We start from the raw sequence: 12368 nt of genomic DNA, 5'->3' as shown, positions 1-12368 counted from the left end.
AGGCTGGGAGGCTATGGAAGTATTGTCTTTTCACGTTTTTCTGCCTGCTTTATATACCAGCCGCACTGGCAGCTGAGTAGATGGTGCCCACCCAGATTAAGGGTGAGTGTGTCTTTCCCAACCCACTGACTCAAATGTTAATCTCCTTTGGCAACACCCTCACAGACACACTCAGAATCAGTACCTTGCATCTTTCAATCCAAACAGGTTGACACTCAGTAAATTTGCCTCTTTATGTCAAAAGGTGAAACGCAGGGCACAAACCCATCTTGCGTGCAGTCTGAGTGGACTGGCCAGCACCAGTCTGTGGTGGGCAGTCATTCATTAAGCAGCAGTGTTTTGCAAGACTGGTTAGCTGTCCCACCAAAACCATAATGGGGGCAAGGGAGTTTTTGGCCACAACATAAGGTGGTCTGTTAAGATTGGTGGAGAAATCTTCCAGACATTGTTTTTCAGGAACTGGTTTCTGTTCAATCATAGGAAAGCAAGTCTTCTAGCAGTTAGCAAGGTAGGAGAATATTGACCTCTGACTGACCTCCTGCCTTGCCAAAGCCAGAGAATCTGGTTTAAAGTTTTCTGGGATTTCTTTGCGCCACAAGGACTCTGTTTCATTCTGCCCCGGGGGTTTTAAGACTATTTCACAGTGGTTCTAAACCCTCAGAAATGACCATACTATTTGTCAGGTCTTTCTCAGCCTTTGCTATAAAAGGAGTGAGACCTCAAAGCCATTCAAGAGATGTAGCTTCTAGGTGGGTGGATTGGGAGAGAAAGTCAAATATTCACCTGAGAAAACACCATCTTCTGAGGCATTCATTCATCAAAAAAATATTTATTAGGTGCTTATTCTGTGCCAAGGAATCTTTTAGGTGTAGGAGATACAATAGTAAACAAAAAGACAAAAATAAAATTCCTGCCCTCATGAACTTATATTCTCACATGTGTGTGTAATAGAGAGGAATAGAGGCAAAATTTTTCCTTAAAATAAGTAAAATGTAGTACATTATAGGGTGTAAGTTCTATGGAGAAAAATAAAGCAAGGAAGGACCCTAGAGGGTGCTAGATTGGGAATATGGGACATTTCCGTTAACTCTCACGGTGTTGGGTAAATGAGCTCATTCCTACTTTAGCATTTGGCATTACAAGAAGAAACTTCCTCATTGCACTAGAAAAGTATTTGGCTATTTGATCTTCACTTTAGGGAGGAAAGTATTGAAAAACGAATGACCTTGTAAGTAATCTTAATACTTGTATCTGATATTTAAGAATTTGTGCTTTTTAGCTTTTGCAGAAAAGAATGCTGAGAGAGAGTCACACAGAAAATTAGGGCAGTAATTGTCAAGGCTATTCTAGACTTAGTAAACAGACCTATAAAGAAACCTTCCAATTCTCTTTGTAAAATAATATCCTAGCTTTCTTCTAAGGTTGGCAGTGAACGACAGTCACTCTGTGTGTGAAGGAGCAGTTGGACTTTTAAGCCCTTATGCTGCTCCCATTGTCCCCACACTCTGCAGAGCCCCATTTCCCTGAGTTGTCTCTCAGATTCTGGCAAGCTTTCAGGTATCAGTCTCAGATGGTGTACCTCCTTCTCTGCCACCCTGCTGCTTTCAGCAGACTATCTCTTCATAAGCACTGATAAGACTGTTAATTAGTCAAGACTACCACAGGCCCCAAACCCCAGGAATATCCAGTCCATAAGCAGTATAGCTGGTTTTGGAACCCACCCTCCATAAAGGTTGTGGTCCCAGGAAATTGTCACAAAGTAGTTTTTATTCAGGTAAGATATACATGGCATAAAATTTGCTCTTTTAACCATTCAGTGGCATTAAGTACATTCACAGTGTTGTACAACCATCACCACTATTTATTTTCAGAACTTTTTCATTATCCCAAACAAAGCTCTGTTCACATTAAACAATAAATCCCCATACCCTTCTTCCTGAAGACTCTGGTAAGCTCTATCTACTTTCTATCTTTATGAATTTGCCTATTGATATTTCATATAAGTGGAATTATACAATATTAGTTCTTTTGTGTCTGGCTAATTTCATTTAGCATAATGTTTTCAGGGTTCAGCCATGTTGTAGCATGTATCAGAATTTTGTTCCTCTTTAAGACTGAATAATATTTCATTGAATGTATACACCACAGTTTGTTTATCCATTCATCTGTTGGACATTTACACTGCTGCTAACTTTTGGCTATTGTGAATAATGCTGTGCTATGAACTTTGATGTACAAGTACCTGTATGAAACTCTGCTTTCAGTTCTCGTGGGTATATACCTAGAATTAGAATTGCTGAATCATATGGTATTTCTGTGTCTAACTTTTTTGACAAACTGCTAAAGTTTTTCACAGCTGTTGCATCATTCGTCATTCCCACTGTCCGTTCACAAGTGTTCCCATTTCTCCACATCCTCACCAATTCTTGTTATTTTCTGGTTTTGGCATGTTTTGCTTTGTGGTAATTGCCATCCTAATGAGTGTGAACTGGTATCTCATTGTGGTTCTCATTACATTTCCTTAATAACTGGTGATGTTGAGCATTGATTCATAATACCTGTTGGCCATTTGTATATCTTCTCTAGAGGAGTATCTATTCAATTCCTTTGCCCATTTTAAATTGAGTTCTTTGTTTCTTGTTGAGTTGTAGGAGTCCTTTATATATTCTGGATATTAATTCCTTATCAGATACATGATTTGCAAATATTTCTTCCCATTCTGCAGGTTGCCTTTTGACTCTGTTAGTAGTGTCCTTTGATGTACAACAAAATTTTAATTTTTATGAATTCCACCTTTTTTCGGTTACCTTTGCTTGGCACCTTTGTCAGATATCAATTGATCATAAATGCAGATTTATTTCTGGGCTGTCTAGTCTATTCCATTGATCTGTATGTCTGTCCTTATTCTAGTACCGCATTGTTTTGATTACTGTAGCTTTATAGTCAGTTTTGAAATCAAGAGGTATGTGTTCTCCAACTTTATACTTCTTTATTAAGATTGTTTTAGCTTGTCGTTAAATTTTATTTCCTGCTCTGTTTTGTGATTGCCTTTTACTAACAACAGTGGCTTAAATTTATTGAGCACTGAGTGCCAGATACTATGTTCAGCATTTAAAATGAATTATCTCATTTAATTTGCACAGCAACCCTATTAGAAAGGTATTGATAGCATCCCCATTATACAGATGAAGAAACTGAGACACTAAAAGGTTATTTGAACTCATGCTCGTAACTGTGACATCATATTACTTAGTTACATTTACTGCATCTGTTTAAACATTTCCTAAAGTTCAAAAGAAATGTCACTTTATAGACTTTATCTTAAAATGAAGAAGTGTGCACAAAAAATGAACAATAATATGCAGCAGCCCTGTTTGAGCACTTTGAAAACTGAAAGCTTAGGGAGGCTTGACCCTCTAACCAACCCCTCTACTGCCCCTGTGTACCTGGTTGAGGGAAAGAGCGTGGGGCTAAACTCTGAGCACATTTCTCCTGGCCATGTCCCGTGTGTGCCCTGCCTGATAAGAGGAAGGGTTACATCCTTTTATAATTTGTCCTGCAGAGAGGGAACACCTTTATTCATTTTGTATACTCAGAAGTATTACTGTTTTGCAACTAACAGAAAAGAACCGTATGAGTAGCAACAGCCTACACCCAGGTACCACCTGATTTGCATAACGATCCTATCTAGATTCTTAAGCTTGCATTTCCCACTCTCACTAGGTTTCTGTTTTGTTTCATTTTTTACCTTTTTGGCCTATTGCAACTTTTCTGGAAACTAATCTACCTATTTACCAGGTACAAGTAACTTGTAAAAAATGATTTGCAGCTGTACCATAGCCTGGTGGACACAGACTTTAGGCCGCCTGAGATCTATTCCTGTAATTCATCCTGTTTAAAGGTTCATAATTAAAAATAGGAACATAGTATTTTGACTTTTTAAAACATTTTGTTGAATCTACAAATAGCAATCATGGTTATTATGATAGCAGTTTGTCCTACTTGAAGGATCAGTGCTACACTGAGTAAACAAACCAAAGTAGTTCACATTTCTTAAGTAATTCAGTGATTTGTTCTTTATGCCCTCTACTTTCTTGTAAGACATCAGGCATAGACAACTGTTACACATTACAAGTTGAGTGTCCCTTATCCAAAATGCTTGGGACCAGAAGGTTTCAGATTTCAATTTTATGGATTTTGGAATATTTGCATATATGTGTTGATGAAGTGTCAAATTCTGTAAAATATTTGAAGAGATTCATTTGGAGCCAAATATGAGTGACCAGTGGCCTGTGACACAGCCCTTAGGAGATCCTGAGAACATTTGCCCGAGGTGGTCAAACTACAACTTGGTTTTATACATTTTAGGGAGACATAAGACATCAATTGATACATGTAAGATGTACATTGGTTTGGTACATCTGGCAAAGCAGGAAAACTGGAAGCAGTTGCCTTCCAGGTTATAGGCAGATTCAAAGATTTTCTAGTTGGCAATTGGCTGATTTATTATCTGGAATCAATAGAAAGGAATGTCTGTTTTAAGATAAGGGTAGTGGAGACCAAGGTTTTATCGTGCAGATGAAGCCTTCAGGTGGCAGCTTCAGAAAGAATAGATGGTAAATGTTTCTAATCAGACTTAAAGCATCTGTTCTATCAGTCTTAAGATCTGCTTGAATGTTAATGCTGGTCAGCTATGTCTGAATTCCAAAAGGAAGGAGGGAATAATGAGGCCTATCTGACTCCCCCTTCCCATCATGGCCTGAGCTAGTTTTTCAGGTTAACTTTGGAATGCCCTTGCAAAAAGGAGGAGTCCATTCAGATTGTTGTGGGGCATAGAATTTTATTTTTGGTTTACATACATAATGAGATATCTTGGAAAAGGGATCAAGTCTAAACATGAAAGTTATTTATGTTTCATGTATACCTTATGCCCATAGCCTGAAGGTAATTTTAGACAATATTTTTTTAAATTGTGTGTATGAAACTAAGTTTGTGTACTTGAGCCATCAGAAAACAAAGGTATCAGGTGTGGAAGTTTCTACTTGGAGCATCATGTGAGCACTCAAAAAGTTGCAGATTTTGGAACGTTTTGGATTTTCAGATTAGGGATGCTCAACCTGTAGTATATTTGACTTATCTCTGAAACATTTCCTTTTGAGCATCATGCTTAGGGACTCTCACAAACACTAAAAGTTCTTTTTAACTATAGTAACTATTTTCTTTTAGATGCTAAAATAATCAGCACATGGCCTCTGGCAGCCTTCCCTTCAAACTGACCTCTTTATTCTTTAAACACTACCCCCTTCTGACAAGGTGTCTCATAGATCATCTTGATTCTTTTTTCTCCAAATGTGGAACTGCCTATTCACCAAGATTTTTCTGTAGAAAATAGTGCTAATGACCAAAATCTGGGCATTAGATGTGCACTGCATATTGTTTCATATAAAATATTCAGAGTAGAAAAGAGTGAAAACAGAGCAAGAAAAAATGTTCTTCTTTTAAAAGGGCATATATTTATGTTGGTAGTTCTAATTAACCTCTACCTTTATTTCATCTCTTTAAACTTTACAGTTTCCTCCTTTTCCATTATATGATCTTACCCAATAATGTGTTCAAATTACAATTTTGGTCCTCCCTTCTGCACTCCCGCCAAAGTTAAAAGGCTCTTCTTCTTTTGTAACTCTTGACACTAGGGCCCTGGTATTGCATTCAAAGTATGCAGGTTCTGACTGTCCCCCGTGTCAGAATCATTTGTCCTTCAGCTCTCTGAAAAGAAAAAGACATTGCAAAATTTTTCTTATGGAATACTAAAGTATATAATGCACACATAAATTTCCATAAACTTAGACGTAGCATGAAGGGAACAAAGACAGATTCAAGGTTTTCTGGATTTAACCAAAACTCTCCTTTTGCTTTGCACTTTGATGGTAACAGTGTCATTTATCTTTTATCACAGCCAGCTTTGGTGTTGAAATTTCACATATAATGTGTTCATTCACTGTTGAAGCAGTCAACTTTCTTTTTTTTTTTTTTTTTGAGACGGGGTCTTGCTCTTTCGCCCAGCCAGGAGTGCAGTGGCGCAATCTCGGCTCACTGCAAGCTCCACCTCCCGGGTTCATGCCATTCTCCTGCCTCAGCCTCCCGAGTAGCTGGGACTACAGGCACCCGCCACTACGCCCGGCTAATTTTTTGTATTTTTAGTAGAGACGGGGTTTCACCGTGTTAGCCAGGATGGTCTGTAGCAGTCAACTTTTTAAAAGCTGATTTAAAGTGACAGAAAATATGCCCAAAGTAATGTTAAGAATCATAATCATAATCTTTAAAATTTAAAAAACTTAAAGTATAATAATTTCTTTAGGTACATATTGTCATAACATTGTCTCATTCAGTAAGAGTCACTCTATAAAAGACATCAAGACATTTGGATCATAGCATATTTTCATTATAGTTTTTATATAGTTGTCTTACATTCGTGATCAATCTCCAGAGGTTTTCTTTTCCACATGAGTATGGAGAATTTAGTTAATTTAGCTGCAAAGAGTAAACTTGATGACAATAATACAATTTTAGGGTGAATTAAAACATGTCAGTCTCCTAGTCTCATAAGCTTTGATTTTCATATTATCTTCATAGATGGGAAAAAACCCACAAACTCACTTTTTCCTTGTGACTTGGTTAAATAGGTTTCAATAAGATCATGGATGTAAAATATCATTGGCCTTCCATATCCAAGGGTTCCACATTCCTGGATTCAACTAACCATGGAATGAAAATACTCAAAAAAAGAAAAACAATTAAAAATTACAAATTTTAAAACAATATAACAACTATTTACTTAGCATTTACACTGTATTAGGCGTTATATGTAATCTCGGATGATTTAAGGTATATGGAAGGATGTGAGTAGGTTCTATGCAAATACTATGCCATTTTATGTTAGAGACTTGCATATTCTTAGATTTTGGTATCCTCAGGGAGTCCTGGAACCTATCCCCCTACAGATACTAGGGGATGGGTATATCTTTTGCCAAAATCTTATCAGAATGACCACAGGTAATGCTTTCATCTTGGACCCTAGCGAAACCTGGGGCCATCATATCTTTTTTTTTTTAATTTCTTTTTTTTTCTTTTTTTTTTCCTGTGGTTTTTCAGAGATAGCCCTCACCAAGTGCTAGAGCATTACTTCTTAAACTCTCCATAGTAAGAGAATAACATTTTTTCCCTAACCCATTGCCAATAAATATGTTGTCCTACTCCTATGACTAATATGTATCTTTTTTTTTTTTTTTTTGAGACAGTCTTGCTCTATTGCCCAGCCTGGAGTATAGTGGTGCAATCTCAGCCTACCACAACCTCTGCCTCCTGGGTTCAAGCGATTCTCCTGCCTCAGCCTCTTGAGTAGTTGGCACTACAGGTGTGTGTCACCATGCCTGGCTAATTTTTGTATTTTTGGTAGAGACGGAGTTTCACTATGTTGGCCAAGCTGGTCTCGAACTCCTGACCTCATGATCCACCCGCCTCAGGCTCCCAAAGTGCTGTAATATGTATTTTGTACTACATGTGGCACACCACGGGAGTCTGATGAACCCCAAGCTAGCCTACACCATGTTCAGTGAAATGAGACTGATACATGCTCAAATGTCATGGCCATGTCAAATTACTGCAAGTTGTTGAACACTTAATCTCAATTTCTGTACTTACAGGTTATTAACAGTCTTCAGACCACAAGTTTAGTTGCACTGTAGTTGAGAGTCTCATTTTGTCTGTCTAGGCACACTTGTTTTTAGTCAGGAAAAGTGGCACTGCTTGAAGGCTCTGTATGATTCTGAGCTGCATTGGGAATGGGAGTTCTGATTGCCCTTTCCTAAGAGCTGCCAAATTCTCACCCTCAGCGGCCTTTGGGTCAAGATAAGGCCTGTTTCCCCTTTGGTGCTAGACTCCTCTGCACCTATATCTTCCTTTCTCTTTTCTTCCTCAGACTGAGTAAGCTCATTTACTTACCTTCAAATTCATTAATTCTTTCTTCTATCTGCTCAAATATGCTGTTGAGCTCCTCTCATTAATTTTTTATTTCAATTATTATACTTTTGAATTCCAAAATTTTTATTTGATTCTTTTTATAATTTTTATCTGTTTATTGATTTGTCTTCATGCCTTCCTTTATTTAGACATCGTTTCTTTTAGCTATTGGAACATATACCCTGAATTCCTCTGTTTTATTCATCTACCTGTGTGTATCTCTTAATTCTGTCACCTTTTCTCTAAAGCCACTGCCTCTGACTTAGTTCAGTCCACAATAAACTCATACCTGGATTATCTGAATTACTGTAGAAACCTAATTTCTTCAAGTATTATTTGCTTCAGTCTTTCTCTCCTTTCCTCTTGGATTTTTAGTTACCTATATGCTAGATCTTTTTCATATATTCCTAATTTCTCTCACACTTTGTTTGGTTTGTTTTTTCTTTCCTTTGTACTTTAGTTACTATAACAGTTGATCTGTTATCACATTTACTAATCCCTGTCTCTTCTGTGTACAGTCTGCAATTAAACCCACCCAATAAGTTCTTAGAGTTCTTAATTATAAATATTATATTTTAAAAATCTTAAATATCTCTTTGATTCTTTTTAAATAGATTTTAGTTGTGTCAAAATTTTTCTTTTTATAAATTTTTGTGCTTTTTAAAAAATATATTGATGGTTATTTTAAAGTCCTTGTCTAAGTAATCTTTGGGGTTTTTTTACCGTCTTTTTTTTTTTTTCCTGTTGGATTTCAATATTTGGTCCTTTTCTCTTTGCATGACTTTTTTTTTTTTTTTTTTTTTTTTTTTTTTAATGAGAGCCAGAAATCGATGAAAAGCTGTAGAAGCAAAGAGCTAAGGTTTGTTGTGGTAGCCTGTGTGCCAGGTGCTCACTTGCTTCTGTTGAGGCCTGTTTTTAGGCTTTGTGAAGGCTCTACTATTTTTGTGTCTTACTTCTTGGATCTGGCCTTACTGGGTCTCAAATGAAAGTCTACAGTGTATATAGTACTTGAACTTTGGTCTCTGTCTTCTCAATACTATTTTATAGCTGTGGTTTCAACTTCTCCTTTTCTCTTTCCTTCTGGCTTTTGTAGAGGTGTTTTCATATGTATGTGCAGGATAGGAGTCAGCAAATGACTTGAGAGGAATTTGTATGGAGATTTTTCTGGTTTCCTGCAGTTTCTTTCTCTCCTACCCTCTCACCCTGCATCCTGCCCTCAAGTCTCAGCACTTTGGCAGCCCGTAATTTGACTTCTGCTTTCCAACTCAGTATTCCTCCAGGACGCAATCTGGGGACCCAGGGATGAAGTTTAGGTGAATGTGGAGCTTGCTGCCTATGCCTCCTTCTTTCAAGGACCATAACACCTCACTTCTTGATTGGTGGTTGCTTCCCCGACCACATGCCTCTAAACAGCAGTTTATATGTTTTCTCTAGCTTGTATAGTGGATTAGAACTTGATTTCTAAGATGTTGATTTTATAATTTAATTTTTATAAGCTGTTTTATTTTCCTTATATCCAAGCCTTTAAATTGAGAGGGGAGGTGGAGAGGGCTTCATTTACTACTGATAATTAAAATACATATTCATCTCTCTTAACTGGTTTTTGGAGAGTAATTTTCATACAATTTTATGTTGGGATATGAAAAACAAACACAAGTGAAAGGAATTAATTGTTTTTGAGAGAAAGTTTAATGTAAAAGGCTACACAAGTATAAAATTATTGCACATAATGTATTCTTTAATTTAGAGAATATTAAACTAGCTTCTATATTTAATCAGAAATATAGAAAATTCTATGTATATTTTTATTTGTCACTTGATATAGTAAAAATCTGGCTTTGAAAATGATTTCAGTGTTAATATAGCTTTCACAAATGTCTGCGTTCTTTTCTAGTGGATTAATGACTTGGAAAATGATGATTGGTGTATTACATGGCCTACAAGTTGCCAGAAAACTTCTGAAGCCAATATTTCCTGGAAGTATACCTTCCATAAGGCGCAATTTTCATAATTTGGTGAGTTTTATATTTTGATTATACATATATATCTTATAAAGATATCAGCATTCTTTCTGGATTATCCTTCTGTCAATGAATAGGCATCTGAGTTGTAAGGAAATAAGTATTTGCCTGAAGCAGCAAGCTTAGGTGGCATGGCTGACTGGGTATCAACAACTAGCAATGTCACTGTATTAGTATGCTCTCATGCTGCTAATAAAGACATACCCGAGAACTGGGTAATTTATAAAGGAAAGAGGTGTAATTGACTCCCCAGCATGGCTGGGGAGGCCTCAGGAAACTTACAGTCACGGCAGAAGGGGAAGCAAACGTGCTTCTTCACATAGTGGCAGGAAGGAGAAGTGTGAGCAAAAGGGGAAAGCCCCTTATAAAACCATCAGATGTCCTGAGAACTCACTATCACAAGAACAGCATAGAGGCAACTGCCTCCATGATTTAATTACCTCCTACTGGGTCCCTCCTATGGCACATGGGGATTATGAGAACTACAATTCAAGATGAGATTTGAGTGGGCACACAGCCAAAGCATATTAGTCACATGTTCTGCCTCTTACTCTTTAGCCCTTATGTCATTTTATAATAACCATATTAATGTTACTTTTACATTTTTTCAAAAGAATTTATGACAGAACTTTTTCTTCTTTATTAAAAAGAACTAATGATTAAAGTGTAGTAATTTTAGGAAAAGATACATAAATACCACTTTATCATCTGTGCATATAATTTTATTATCCCAGTAATATCTAAACATTAATATTGGAACTTTGAAAGTTGGAGAAAATACCTACGGCTGTTTTTTCACGTAGGAAATGAATAAGATATTTTTTGCAGCAGTCTTGATAAAGCAGTTATGTTAATGCTATTTTTTTTGGTCAAAATTCAACCTCTATTTCCTTTTGAAAAAATTTATCATAGAAAATCTAATGAACATTTAGAATAAGGTATTTCAATTCAGGTAAAAGAAAATATACTGGGCTTCCAAAAAGAAGATGAGTCGTCTGATGTTAAATTCCATGTATAATTACATTTGGATGTGCAGCTTTTAGAAATCCTTCATAAATTGTGAAATCCTTTGTGTGTGTGTGTTTGTGTGTGTGTGTGTATTCCTTACAATTGCTAGAATTTCTTTAAAAATTACACATTGAATTTCATACTTTCAGTCACAAAAATTAGTCTAAACTTGAATTTCATGAAGATTCTAAGGTGTTGAAATAGTGATTATATACTGTCTTTCTTTTAGGTTCTGTTTATTGATCCGGCCCAAGAATATACCTTGGATTTTATAAAACTTGTTGATCTTTTCTATTCTCACGAAGTTCCCCTTAGGTAATTGTCATTTTATAGCATTAAACTGTCAACTAAAGGAAATTTAATGTTATTCATATTGTGTTACACAGAGTATTAATAGGGCATTCAAAGCGATGGTTAGCTCTAGTGCCTGACATAACACAGCTGCATGTTGTGAAGTATTATATACCTTTATGTTAGACTCTGTTTATCACATCTGTCTTGTAATGTTGTTTACTTTATTACCTTACTGAGAGAATAATCTGATCACTCTGGAAGCTTATAGAAAGGTCCAGCTTCCTATGCTTGTAATCCCAGCACTTTGGGAGGCCGAATTGGGCAGATCACGAGGTCAGGGGTTCAAGACCAGCCTGGCCAATATGATGAAAGCCCGTCTCTACTAAAAATTCAAAAATGAGCCAGGCATGGTGGTGCGCGCCTGTAGTCCCAGCTACCTGGGAGGCTGAGGCAGGAGAATCACTTGAACCGAGGAGGCAGAGGTTGCGGTGAGCCTAGATTGTGCCACTGCACTCCAGCCTGGGTGACAGAGCAAGACTCTGTCTCAAAAAAAAAAACAAAAAAAAGTATATTTACCCTTTTTGTACAAAAGAACATGGCCATTTGATAATGTTAGCACCAGAGGGAGACAGTTTGATATTTTGCTGGAATCCAGTAGCTATGTGGATTTTGGTGAATAGGCATTACATTCAAACTTTTAGAGTGATAAAATTCTCCTTTTCTCTGTCTATTAATACATTCACTCCATCTAGATATTGTAGTCTAATAATGTTTCTTAATAATGGTTTATTGTGATTCAAGAGGTAATTATAACAGTCCTTATTCATCTTCTTTTTCCAGAATTGGTTTTGTGTTCATTCTTAATACAGATGATGAAGTTGATGGAGCAAATGATGCTGGAGTTGCTCTTTGGCGAGCTTTCAACTATATTGCAGAAGAATTTGATAAATCAGAAGCATTTATTTCTATAGTACATGTGAGTTTATGCACTAAATATGATTAGAATGTAAAATTTTTGCATTACTA

The 12368-nt window shown here is 36.7% G+C and overlaps 1 protein-coding gene across 1 annotated transcript in view; it reads left to right on the top strand.

Moving 5' to 3' along the window:
* Positions 1–11363, top strand: part of LOC129463715 (uncharacterized) — a 48695-nt gene extending 37332 nt beyond the window's left edge. The window contains exons 7-8 of the mRNA XM_063618500.1: positions 9914–10034; positions 11278–11363. Coding sequence (XP_063474570.1) covers positions 9914–10030 — 117 coding nt within the window. The 3' untranslated portion in view covers positions 10031–10034; positions 11278–11363. The remainder of the gene's footprint in view (positions 1–9913; positions 10035–11277) is intronic.
* The last annotated feature ends 1005 nt before the right edge of the window (positions 11364–12368 follow it).

This window comes from Symphalangus syndactylus, chromosome 15, assembly GCF_028878055.3.
Source record: "Symphalangus syndactylus isolate Jambi chromosome 15, NHGRI_mSymSyn1-v2.1_pri, whole genome shotgun sequence".
In the NCBI taxonomy this organism is placed as follows: domain Eukaryota; kingdom Metazoa; phylum Chordata; class Mammalia; order Primates; family Hylobatidae; genus Symphalangus; species Symphalangus syndactylus.
Note: the sequence above shows the minus strand (reverse complement) of the source record. Positions and strands in the feature narration are given on the sequence as shown.